At 33.8% G+C, this 14,318-nt stretch overlaps 1 protein-coding gene across 1 annotated transcript in view; it reads left to right on the top strand.

Annotated features, from left to right (window-relative positions):
- Positions 1–9,884: 9,884 nt before the first annotated feature.
- The window catches only part of col6a4a (collagen, type VI, alpha 4a), a 30,304-nt gene continuing 25,870 nt past the window's right edge, over positions 9,885–14,318 (top strand). Inside the window, exons 1-2 of the mRNA XM_081388637.1 lie at positions 9,885–9,990; positions 14,155–14,252. Coding sequence (XP_081244763.1) covers positions 14,177–14,252 — 76 coding nt within the window. The 5' untranslated portion in view covers positions 9,885–9,990; positions 14,155–14,176. The remainder of the gene's footprint in view (positions 9,991–14,154; positions 14,253–14,318) is intronic.

The following is a 14,318-nucleotide window of genomic DNA, read 5'->3' as shown; positions in this document are numbered from 1 at the left end:
AAAGAACCGGTTCGAAAAAACAATTCTTATTTCATTCATTAAGCGGTGCCTGACAGCCTTTACCACTAATAGTACATGTTATCTAGTCTAAAACACATCTTATCGATTTAATATATATATATATATATATATATATATATATATATATATATATATATATATATATATATATATATATATATATATATATATATATATATATATATATATATATATATATATATTTTTTTTTTTTATATCGTACTGGTGAATGACAGAGTAGGCTACGATAAAATAAAATAAAAATTCGTGAACAAATCGTTCTAACTGCTTTTCTAAAGCAAATAATGCACCGAAAAGATCCGATACAAAGAACAATTCTTTTACGAATCGAACATCATCGGGAAATCCACCTCTTGTCCAGAAATGAGTAAAATCTGCTGGAATTATTATTCTCGTAATTATTAAAACTTTCCCGTGACCGGAAATATAACGCTCATGTTGAAGTTGTTGAAATATAACTGTACACAAGTACGTAGGCTACAAGTCATTTAGTTTAATTATGCCCCTAAAAATGGATAAAAACCAAATTCTGTGTACCGTGTTTATTTATTAGATGATGCCTCCAGCTCCAAACAAAATGTAATCTGGACGAAAATGATTTTTAGCTACAACAACAAATGGCATGATTTATGGTAGCGCTACACACTATATCCATAGGCTATATTATTTTTAAGTTTACAAAATAATATATATTGTGTTATAACTCTCCAAATAAGTCTGCAATGATGTGAGATTTAGACCCAGTTTACATCTGTTTTTACTGTGTTCATCTGTGAGCACAACCTCTACATACACATAAACAAACTCATCTGACGCTGTGTACTTTAACCTAAGCTTTTGAAATGAAGGTAGCCTACTGTTGGCTATAAAATGTTGTTTGATAATACAAAGTAATGGACTTGTAAACCCTGACCCCTAGTGTTACAAAAATGATAATTAACTCTGTCTGGACTTGATACTCCTCCCTCCATCAGCCTTTGATGATTTTATGAGAAAAAAAAAAAAACAAGGAAAAGACTGTTTGACTTTATTGCTTAGAAAAAAAGAGAAAAAAAAAGAGCAAACTATTAACATAACCAAAATACTTTGCCAGATAAACACCAACACGTAAAAATGAAAATCTCTTTATTTTTGAATAGTCTACTGCTGACTGAAGTGAAGTGTATTTTTTGTTAAATTTTTTCTTTTTCTTTTTCTTTTTCTTTTGCAAGACACAGTATATCCTCTGCAGATGGACTCACTTATCACCAGATGTTTATTCCAGATAAGACATTAGTTGACCATTAGAGCTGGACATTAAAGTCTACAGTGCATTAAATGCAGACAGTAAAAATGTCTGTCCTACGACTGTAAACATGTCACTGAGAAAAAATGGTTTGTATACATTTTTCATTTTTCTTAGACATAACAATGATTTGTTTTGACATGTAAAACATGTTTTGAAATGAAATTGATTTGAAAAGATGAAACTGAATTGCTTTTTTTTTACAATCAGTTGTGCATTTGGTAAAAATATGCTGTTTTGGTCTGCATATCCTTACATTTTGCCGCAAAACAAAAAGCTATATTTAACTGTGTGAGAAACATCAAGGTTGCTTGTACCACAGAAATTTCCACGAAATTTGAAAACCACAGATTTTGTTTGCACCACATAAATCACAGCTTGTTGGTTAGGCATGAAAATTACTTTGGCAACCCACTGGGTGACTTTCTCAGTGAAAACAGAAAGATGGGAAAGAGTGAGTGAGACAGGGAGGATTATCTCTATAATAGGGTCTCCCCTAATCTAGAACAGTTTACAGCACCATATGGTCGACATCTTGGATCATTTCTGGGTGGCCTTAAGTATGTTAGAAATACACATCATTCGTTTAACAAGAGTGAAAATCAGTTCAAAAGTAAAAGTGGACTCTAAGAGGCCCATTGAAAAAAAAAGCTTTTTTTTTCTGAATATAAAAAAAAAGAATCCTGAAAGAAATCAGTACTTTTTTTTAGCAAGGATGCATTAAATTGATCAAAAGGGACAGAAATGACTTTTACATTGTTGAAAAAAGAATATATATATAAGAGATGCTGAGCACCAAATCAGCATTATCTTGATTTTTTGAAGTGACACTGAAGACATGGCTGCTTAAAATTCGTCTGGAAATCACACAACTAAATTATATTTTAACTTACATGTTTGGCCTTATCCCTCTTTTATCTGTACTTTTTATACTTTTTCTGTTGTTTTTGGCCAGATTGTAAATCTGTTCTATGGTACCTATTAATCTGTTTGTTCTAAAACTAGCTGTCTGACTCTTTTTTAGAATTATGACTCTGATTTCAGTTTTGGAGCTTTGTTTGGACCAAGTTTATATTGTGGTTATATGGATATATTTAACTATATAACCAAATAATTTGCTTTAAATGAGAAGAATAAAGGCATAAAACGTTGTAAACAACATAAAAACCATTCCATGTTGAAACACTTTGTTTTTAAAAGTCAAAAGCCTGTTCATTCCCCTTTTGATAGAGGTCCATGTCAAGACTGTAGAAAACAGAAAACATCCAACCCTCTGTAGACTATATAGGAATACAAAAAGAAATCATGTAAAAATGTTTGCTTATGTCATAACTCTGACTCTCTAAACTGTGAAAGCAAAACAGAGAGTTATAGAAGACAAATTAAATGCCAGACCTCAACTTCAGATAACCACAAGTTCAGGTTAAAAAACAAGCATCAGACTTGTTTGGTCATTTCATCGGTAACTGACATAATGTTACTGCACTGTCCAAAAACAAAAGCCAAGATCAACAGTTGCTGTAATCAGAGAACAGTCAATGCTAAAAGAATTGCTCCTTTTAAAGCAATACCGACTTTATGACTTTGAATAAGATGAAATGTCTAAGTTGAGTTTCAAGACTTGAGTATTTTAAGAAAGAGAGTAAGGTTTCGAGATCGTGATGTCTCCCTAATCCTTCAGAGCTCTCAAACATGATGGATTTTGTAGAACTTCAGACTGAAAACATTTAAGTCTTTAGTCTATTCGCTGTAAATAAAGAGACGTTTCATGCCCTTTTCAGTGTTTATTATAGGCGGTAAACAAGGAAACTCATTTCTTATAATTGGTGTAATTAAGCAAACTTAATCAAAAGATATCATGATTATCATCAAAGCAATGTTCAAAGGTTTAGCTTTTGCCAAGGGTTTTGTGTCAGAAACATATTCAGGAAATATCCCTTAAAGTAATATATTATTTTTATTTAATAGACTAAAGACCCATAAGCCACTTTGCTAAAGCAACATACAGTCTTAATTCATGTGAGACTATGGAATATTATGTTGACTTTTTTAAATTTGTTAAAGGATAGTTCATCCAGAAATGCAAATCATTCATCATGTCATTTCAAATCTGTATGACATTCTGTCCGCTGCTGAGCATAAAATACTATTTTTTAAGAAATGATTTTGAGTGTAAAACCATATGAGTGATGGTGAGGGCCAGATGGTGCATTAGCAAAATTCTGAAGAATCACAGCTAGATGTTGGCCGCAGTTATTCATCCCTCACTGTTCTTTTGGCAGGGATATTGTTATGCAAAGGAGGCACAGTTGTGTGAGAGAAGTAAAGAAATCCAACAAGATTCTGTTGGCATCCCAAGTGACAAAAGTATTATGGAACATAGCTACAGTAACCACAAGCAACTGTAACAAGATTCAACTAAAGAGACATTCATTTCAATATTTCCCTTGCCTCGTGGAGGGTATTCCAGAAAGCAAGCTTAACTTACTGTCATATACCCTGAACTCTCGGTTGATTAACCCAAACCTTGCTTACTTGAGGAATGCACGTTCCAAAACTGTGGTCAGGAGTAAGTCCAGTCAACCCAGAGTATGAAACTCAGAGTTAAGTAAATCGTTTATTCTTCTTTTGTTTTATGGAGATTTACATTGGCATCTACAGGGCAATTGCGCAATCATTTTTTAATCTTAGCTTTTAATCTTAAATCAGTTTTTTATTACTGTGAACAAGAATTATAATAGGCTATTTGATGCTAATTATAAATTGTTGCAAGTATAATATGACTGTATATAATGTTTCTTGTAAGGTATGTATCACAAATGATTTTTTATTACAAATACAATATAAAACGCCTTGTTGCAGCAAAAAAACCGAGTGCGATGTGTAAAAATATAACATTGTGCGAAATCTGGAAATCTGTCACTCCCACTGGAGCTTCATCAATACGGCCACATACAGTATGTGCTGAATAATTCTTAAGTAAACTAACTCTGGAACTGCCCCGGAGCAGGTTATGTTCAGAGAATGAGAATAAGTTGCTATGACATATACCCTGAAAGTTACCTAAGGTTTTGTAACCGACAGTTGAGGTTATCCGCTTACTCAGAGTAAAAGCTTACAAACGTCAAAGTTTGGGTTCTCAGGCCACTAAAACGCCATTGTCGAGGCTACACAAACGGCCAGAACGCATTAAAAGTTTTCTGTTTTCAGTTGAAAATGCCGTCGCGTAAACGAAACTGAAACAATCAAAAACTTAAGCCTGACAATGACTTTCTGCTGTACAGCCAAAATAATCTTTGTTGCGTTCATTTCCTATTATCACTTTAAAGCTGCTTTGAAACAATCTGTAATGTAAAAAGCGCTATATAAATGAAGGTGACTCGACTTGACTTACATTCTGGAATACCCCCTAAGAGCTCTCTGAACACACTCGTTTTGAATGGTGTAAAAGGAGTTTTACTACAGCAATTTAACTTTTTCTTGTGGAACTTCACTCTTTAAAACATAAAATGTAGTTCCTCCACCATGTAATGGTAACAATCACAGCAATAGTGACTTCACAGGCAGCGTTTGTAAAGTTCCCTCTTAATTGTTTTCAGACGGGCTTCCAAGGCACCATAACATCATGCTTAATGATCTAGAACAGTGGTTCTCAAACAGAAGGTTAAGCCTGGACAAGAAAAATGTTAAATGTAAATAGTAAAATGCAACTCCCATTTGATAAAAAATACAATATTGAGAGAAAACATTGATTCTCGAAATCCATAAAAGGAGATAGAGCTCCTAACTCTGAGTCTATAGACACATCTCGTTAGCCAAGCTTTCATAAAATGCACCTCATAATAATCTCTGATGAAAATGTTATATGACATTATTTTGTTGCTATATAGGATGGGCCCCAGATTTGTCTAACACCTCACCACACAAATCTTTTCCTGGACACAGTCACCTACAGCAAAGAAATTTCTTTATTTAATGCTATTTCCTGTTCATTAGGTCCCAAAGACATATTAGTAAAACGTGATTTATTTATTTTTTGTAAAGCTGCTTTAGAACTATATGCACTAAGGGAGGAGAAAACACTTCCCATCTTTTATTGATGGTATTTTGGCACAAATTAATTTTTCCCAATGCTCAACAAATTATACAATGCAAGTTGCAACCAGCATGGTCATGTTGCATGTCATGCCTTCATCCTCTAAAAACATTGCATTTAAAGAAATGCAACCCAGACTACATAAATACAGAACAATTTGCAATGCAAATGAACATGGTCCAAGATTTGTTTTGTGCAGTGAATTATTGCTGACCAAGAGAATGACACCATTAAAAGTAAAAGAACATTTAGAAACTAAATATTCAAACTATAAAGGCAACATAAATGAACTGTTTACATTTGAATGATAAATTATTTTGCATGGGACCAGAAATTATTTCTGGTTCTTGAAGCAAAAACAATCGAGAACCACTGATCAAAAACACTAACATTTGAGACAGGAAAAGAAGCAGGCTGGGAAGGAGATCCCCATGCAGGTTATAGGTTTATTAAAGTGTGAACACAAAGTAACTGGTGAAAACAGAATAACCAGGGAATGTCCATTCAATGAGTTACAGAGAACAAATGAAACAAAGGGCTATATATACACAGACAGAAAAGCTTAACAAGATAACAAGGGGGCGTGGCTTATAAGAAACACCCAGGGAGACTAATCAACATTAAACCTACAAAGAACTGCAAATCATGGAGCAAGACAGGAAATAACATAAAAGTCCAGGAACACAGGTTGGTATCATAACAAACACATTCAAGTGAGCATCAGATATACTAATATTTAGTGACTACATGTGTATTAGAGTAAATGTTGCATTTCTCTGTCTAATTTTCAGATTTTGGAACAAGCTATGATCCATCAAATTGAATTACTGTTCATTCAGTTCACCGGTTTACTTGCTACTGACCTCACGTGTAGACTTAAATTTAAGTCCCACACATCTTAAATCCAGACAAACATAACTTGCATAAGAGATTAATCTAAAATTATTCTCTATGAAACTTCCAAATCCTGGATCTCTTCGCAAAGAGAAATCCACATTGCAACATTAACAACATACAACATCTGATCTACAAAGAAATCGCTTAGCTGGGCCGTATGACAAAAAGATGACATTGTTTAAACGGGACCAGCTTTGAAGAAGAAAGACCTCAGTATCTTAGGCCAATGAACAGTGCGGAGATATTGCTGATGTGGGATCTACTGTGCAGTAAAAGTACAGTAAATAACAGCACAATCTAGGCCAAGAATGTTTGAAAGGAGTATTATATCCTTCAGCTGCAAGCAACTTTTGGCAGAAGACTCTAAGAGGGGAGAAGTGCTGCACATGCCAGACTTTGAATGATTAATCATCGTGTTTCTCCAATAAGACATGTTTAGAGTATTAAGTCATTCACTTGGCTTGAAGATAATCTATAAATGATGGGCTAAAGCCAAAAGGACAAACAAGAAATTCAATGCACTGAGACAAATTTTGGGCTTTGTCTGGGTTAAGGACCTTGCAATTTGAAAAGGGAGTTCAAGAGTAAATTTCCGGGAACTGCTCAGCAAGAAGTGACAGAGAAAGAAAGCAGTCCATTAATAACAATGAACAACAAAACTATAATTGCAGAGAAAATGCATATAGGCCAAATAAAAAAAAATATATATATACTGTAAGATAAATTAGCATTGTGCACTGCATTATTTTTCATAATATTTCATTATTATGACATCTTATTAATTCTGGCCCTTTACAGCCTTGCAAGACATCATGCCAGATAGATAAACTCTTCTCTGGAAGACACAAGTCATTTCATTTGAGTGATGTGTTTATGAGCATTATGGCAGCTGGTGAAGCTTGAGATTAAACAGACTTGTTGGGCAAGTAATTAAAGTGACATTTACTGCTAAATCAGAAACATACTTCTTGGATCTTGTTCTTTGCACCTCCGTGTGAGAGCTAGATACAATTAAAATCTGCTGTCAGACATTTGGGTCTATTTTAAAACTTTCACAGCCATAAAGTAATAAATTATATAAAGTCTTCTATGACAATGGTTAAGATCTGGCATAAAGGAAACCAGAGCTGTACCTCATTTTCACTTCATTTGGTTTAATTTGTTTAATCATTGTTATTTATTTCCAAGTATGTATTTTGTGCACTTTTTCAGTTAATATTTTCCCTATACAAATAAACTATTAGTAACTGCATCAAATGTCTCACTGTGTAAACTACATACAAGCAATCTTAAAATAGATGTATGTTGTATCATGTGAAAACTGTCCACTGATAGTTTCTTAGTTTGTCCAGATGTTTTTTCCATGCCACAAAAGCAACAAAATAAAACTATAAATCAGGGAAACAATGGTTAAGTCAGACAAAGATGGAGAGATTCAAGAAGTGATGACAACATGTAGACAACATTTCTGAATGGTTAGTTGATGAATTTATGTAGCTTATCTTCTAGTCATTGATTAGGATATTCTGTCTTGATAATATATAAATAGTGTTCAGGGGGCGGGGTTTATGCAAATGTTAGGGTTGGTGATGTCACTAACCTGGGAGGGTTGTATTTTTGAAGCAAGGATCATATTTTGCATCTGTTTTGAAATAATAGCAATTAAAACAGATGCCTTGCTACTTTTCAAGGAATTTCTGAGGAACTTTGAGTTCCTTAGAATTTCCCTTCATCTTTGAGAAACATCTGCTTGTCATTGCAACCCTCTGATAATAATGGATTCTTGCAAGACACATGCCAGGTTCAACAATCAATTATATCAACTATAATTTTGGGTTATTTAACAACAACAACGACAAACAGGAAATGGCATGCATGCACTTTCAAAGATAAATGTAAATGTTAAATATTCTTGTTTTAAGAAACAAAAAAAGTGGCAAGATGCAATTCACCTTTTAAGCTTCACCTTCAAGTTATATGATTGCATAAGAATGTTTCATATTGGCATTATAATTATAATAATACGACTAAACCCAAAGACTAAACCACAAACAATATATTCGCATATGTGCATTAGCTAAACCAAATCTGATCAACCTGCTTGCCTGGTCAGTTCTGCATAATATCCCTCATCCTGTTTAGCTTTTGTGTGACAGATCTATTGGGATATTTTGCAGAGGCAACATGAGCAAATTTTCCTATAACAGGAACCCTGCTAGTTTTAAAGAATTTCTGAAGAACTTATACTATTGTATTAAATATAGAGCATGTGAGAAATCACTCCTTGTTCTTGCTAATGTTTAATCCAAAAAAAGTTTAATCGGCTGTCTGAAACAGCATGCTAGTATGGTATGTTAACTATGTGTAGGAGATGTCTGTTCTTAAAGAGCTCATGTTCCGAGATAAGACGGGTATGCAATTTCTTTCTTTTCTTTTCTTTTCTTTTCTTTTCTTTTCTTTTCTTTTCTTTTCTTTTCTTTTCTTTTCTTTTCTTTTCTTTTCTTTTCTTTTCTTTTCTTTTCTTTTCTTTTCTTTTCTTTTCTTTCCTTTTTTTGTGTGTGTGTGTGTGTGTGTGTGTGTGTGTGTGTATTTTGGGGTTTTAGCTTATTTACTTCAACTGCTCATACAGTCAAATTCAGGTTTGCCCAAAATTGTCAATGATGGCTATAAAATGTATCTTTACACAATATTTACAATTATTCTAAGTTTTAATATTATGAGTATAGGCTACTCTGGCCCTTTCTGACTCCTTTCAGGGGATCCAAGAACCTTTTTTTCTTTTCTTTTTTTGAATCAGTCACACAAGTGTTTGACTCTACATTGCTCCAAGATAATTATATTACATTATAATTATATATGTCACCAGATATTATATTTATTCCTGTGTATACATCTGTGTGATTGCATATTGTGGTCGCATGTTACATGCAAGTCAAGATTTCCGGATGCCATAGGATCATTATACTGACAATGAAGTATTCTTAATAGATTGCTTTTATAGTTTTCCATTGCAAACTCAAATGCAGCTCAGAGCAATGGCACAGTACAGAATGGTAAAACTTTTCTAATACATGGATTACAAGGTACAAAACTCCAATTCTGATGTCATTGAGTCTATAATGAATGTTGATGGGATAATTCAATATAATCTTAAAAAATGCTGGGTTGTTTTAACCCATTTTTGGGTCAAATATGGACAAACCCAGCTGTTGGGTTACATTTGACGTATGGGTTTGTCCTTATTTGACCCAAAATTGGGTTAAAACAACCCAGCATTTTTTAGAGTGTATAATATTGTTTACTATAAAGTACAATTACAAATGTATTTTAATATTTATTTTCTTGTATTGTTTGGTCAGTTACATTTTCACAGCTCTTAAAATGAAATGTGAGTATTAAAAGGTTGTAGGCTAATGCTCTGTTCTTGAGCTCTATAAAAACGAATAAAAAACGTTGATGCATGGGAAATGTTTTTTTTTCCTGTATAGTTTGGAAATATTATTACACTTGAAATATGAGATTTAGAACTTCAACTCAGTGTAGAAATGAACTAGCAGCTAATGCATGAAGATATGGCGGGGGAAGGCGGTTCACTGAGGAGTGGTCGCACATCGATGCACAGATGTGCTCGTGCAGTGGGGTTGTTGTCTCGTGCTCCGACAGATGCACAGTGAGTACACACGCTTCATTCTTGTTTGCAGAGGCATTAAGATACATCATTGTGTTGTTGAAACTCTTTGGAAACGTGTTAGGTTATATCAGTGAAAAGCTCTCTCTGCTGGCATTTGTTTTTATTTGAAATTATGTTTAAAAACGTGTTAATGTTTATTTTTCGGGAGTTAGGTTTTATACTCTTTTTTACAATCTTTTCAGCAGTTAGGCTAAATGCTTCGTTGCAAAAGGTATGACCCATAACCAGTTTAATAACCCTTGTCCTTTTTTTTTCTTAAAATGTGATTGATGATTTACGTGAAAGGCAGCAGGCAAGGAAAAAATAGTCCAAAAAGATGGGAAATGGTAAAAATATACTATAAAGTAATGAAACATTTGCGTTCAATTAGAGGAGATCTACGGGGCCAACTGGTTCAAATCAAATGTTATGATGAATTAGGAAAAATAATACTGGAAATGGTTTAGCTCTCTCACACACACACACACACACACACACACACACACACACACACACACACACACACACACACACATATTATGTAGATATACGTCCTCAATATCCTCATCTTTTTCTCCATGATTGCATGAATTATGTTCAGGAATGCTCTCAAGTAAGAAATTCCATTAGGAATTGCCTTCAGTTTCGCAAGCTTGCAGTGCGCCAATCAGATAGGTGCCTGGTCTGATTTGGAAATGAGGGGGGAAATGATATGTTGTTGCAGCAGTTCCTGAGTCAAATGACTGAAGCTCGTCGCATATGAAATATTCTTAATTTGTTAGGCTTGTTATTCTGAGTGGTGACTAGAATTATTCTAATGAGTAACTAAGATGTTCAGAGGAGCTTCTAAGGTGTCTGTTAGTTAGTTAGTTAGTTAGTTAGTTAGTTAATTTGGTGTATGTATGCCAAAAAAATGCTCTTGGGTTTAAGGATTTTAGAACCCAACATAATTGCACATCTGCAGAGTTAGTTATAGAGATGATTATATCCATATGCTCTATTCTGTCATCATGCTTGATCTTACAAAAAAAAAAACAAAAAAAACAACCACACACTATGGATTGTTTATATGTAACATATGTGGCTGTGTTACATGCACATGGGTCATTAGTAATTTGAAGAGAGCATCAAAGCCATATGTTTGCCATTTAAGATGTGTTGTACATTGCCACATGTGTGTCAGTGATTGAACGTTTACCTTTGGGGAATACAATCCTGGTCCATGTCCAGATTGCACCATTACCAAGGTAACCGGTTGGATCAGAGTCAGATCTAGTGCATGGAGTTGGCAAGTTTTTTTTTTTTTACATAGATTTTTCTTGGTATTCACATGTACCTTCATCCTTATTGTTTATATTATACAACTGTAGCGTATTGGCACACTATTCCTCTCTCACTTACTTGTGTGCCAATGTTTATATTCCTTGTTACAGTGGTAGCATGCATAGTGGTTTTTGATGGCTGATGTAGTGGCATCTCCAAAATAAATTTAGGACTTAAAATCAATCAATAAATAATATAATACATTATAACATCATGATGAGGGACTTTCAAACAGTCCTTTACAACAACAACAAAAAAACAAATTATAATCTAAAAGAGCTGTCTATGCTTTCAGTTGCTCAGATTAGTGAAATGCTGTAATGGGATGATCTACAGAGTATTTTATCCATTTGATAAGTTGTCCTTGTAATATTTGTGTCAAACATGGCATGACTTCTGAGATCATACGGCAGAAAACAAGCTTGAAATAAATGTGCACTCAAAGATTTGCCTCAATGAAGTGACCTGCATGGCCTTTGGCTTTGATTGTCTCAGTTTATCAACTCTTCCTTCACAGTTTAAGTACTTCCATGTGCACATTATTTGACCCCCCTTTCCTGTTAAAACATATGGGCCTCACAAACGGTTTTTCACTCAAAGTATTTGTTCTTGCTTAAGGGTTTAAAACTCTGCATGAAAAGTTTGGATACATTTATTTTTCTTTCTAAATCTTTTTATCAAAACTATTGACTTGGCATAAAACACCCGTAAAAATGTCATTTTCTTTTGATCACTGTGCAATATTTCGTCCTGAACTAGTGTGTGGTTTAGTGTGGTAACCAAAGTTTGTGAATTCGAGCAACTCTATAAGACAAAATGATAAAAGAAGAATTTGGAATGTACTTGCTGCAGACCTTATTTTGCATATTTTATTACAATAAAAGAAAAATAAGTGCATTTATATCTAATAATTCAGATAATTTTTTTTTCTTTGTGATAAAAAAGTTACGAAATCTGTAGAAAGTGTTCTTAATACTTTATACTTTATCTTTATATAAAAGATATACTTTTTATTTAAACTTGGTGCTAAGTTTTCCAAAAACAGCAGACCCCATTAAAAGCAACTGCACCATCCGGCTCAACTGTGCAGCTCATAAAGGAATTTAAACAGGATGTGGCGTGATGCTGAAGGATTATTGAAAGTTGTTTGGCAGGCAAACAAACAACCAAACAACTAAATAAAATACATATATAACCCCAGTGTTTTTTTCTAAGACACATTTATAAAAGCTACTTAAATGTCCTAATTAAACTAAAGCATAATCCTGGCTTAATCTAAGCCCTGTCTGTGAAACCAGACCCTTTACACATAAAATATGAATCTTTCTTAATCTCAATGCTCCACTTGCCGGTTCCTGGTAAAGGAAGTAATAACGCTGGGAAACACAAGATATAAAAACTCAAAACAGGCTGTATTTGGAAACACTAGAGGAAATTCTTAATGAAAGAGTTGTGTTAGAAAGAATTTATTAATAAAGCAAGTTGCTCTGTTAGAGTGACTGGAACTGATATGGGGACCATGTGTCTCTCACGTGTGATTTTATTATATAGAAAACTGTTTTAGAAAAGGAGCAGAATACAGATTAGACGTGATTTCCTTCGAGTTCCTGCTTTGGGACGGCTTGCAGGCACATTTGTGGTTTTGTCTGCGTATGACATATTGTACTGCTCACAAACATGAGATGCACATATACAGATGTGTCCGTTGCCTCACAGATGGGAAAGCAAAGTGTAACTGATTCTGAATTTGATTAATGAAAATGTATTGAGCATCATCTCTCTCTATCCCTTCCTGACCAGCCCAGTATAGTTAATGTTTCATCAATCAATGCAGTGAGTTAAGGTGGAACTATTTTACTAATTGCAGATGAGGGGCAGTGTTTGAAACATGTTGGCAAACAATCAGTTTGTTTGGTGGCACTGCTGCCATATGGATTTAGAGTGTGGCATCACATAAAGGAAATGATCTACACATTTTTTTTACTTTTTGTTTTCATTTTTGCTTAACAGATTAAGAAATCCTTATTGAAATCCTTGGGGGGGGGGTTCTTTGTTGTGTCTTTTTAGGTTTGAGGTTGTGTTCTTCATGCCATGAAATTATTGGTATTCCTTTCTTCTTACCACATGAAAGAGTTTGGGTCTTGGGCTATGAGAGCTTGATGGAGACATGCCCTTAGTTGACCTTAAATTGCACAGCTGGTTCTTTAAACATCTGGTTCTTGTCCAACACAAACATTTCTAAACAGGAAAAAATAAACACATTTGTTTACCTAGTAGATCATTTCTATTTTGATGTTGTAATGTTTTCAGTTCATTTGGGTAGCAGACAAATTGACTGACATTTCATTTCAGCACAGTGTTATGCTTTTCTTCATTTTTTATCTGAATATCTCCATTTAAGCCATGTATTCAATCAGAAGAATTTGATTAGTGGATCTAATTTTTGACACTGTTTATTAGTGATCTGTGAATTTATCACATAGAATTTATTCATTGATTTCTTTAATAATTCCATAAATAAAATTACATTTTGAAGATATCTTTTACTCATAATAATATTGAATATCATTATTTATTAATACTTACTGTTGCTATTCTATTGCTCCTTGTTTTAAAGTATGTATTTTAAGGAATAGTTTTATCTTTCTGCTGTATTTCTCTGACTGATTCTGTGGTTTTTCAATTTGATTCACATTTGTAAAAATCTGATGTTTGCTGGTATAAGTGGACTTCTTCAGGGGACTTCTTGCACAAGTTAGGGGTCATCGGGTATTACTGAATTTTTACTGGAATTATCATGCTAAATTCATTGCTGTTTTTTTTTTTTTTTTTTCTGTTAAGGCTTTCGGGACGCGCTTAGACAATGGGGAAGACACTGACATTTCTTTCTGTTTTATTCATTACATCATGTTTCCTACGCAGCACTACACAGCACACAGGTAAACACTTTCCAGAAAAATAATGCTATGATTTACAGAAATATATGAGACAAACTATGTTGTTAT

The sequence above is a fragment of the Scardinius erythrophthalmus genome (assembly GCF_964197995.2).
Source record: "Scardinius erythrophthalmus genome assembly, chromosome: 16".
Classification (NCBI taxonomy): Eukaryota; Metazoa; Chordata; class Actinopteri; order Cypriniformes; family Leuciscidae; genus Scardinius; species Scardinius erythrophthalmus.
Note: the sequence above shows the minus strand (reverse complement) of the source record. Positions and strands in the feature narration are given on the sequence as shown.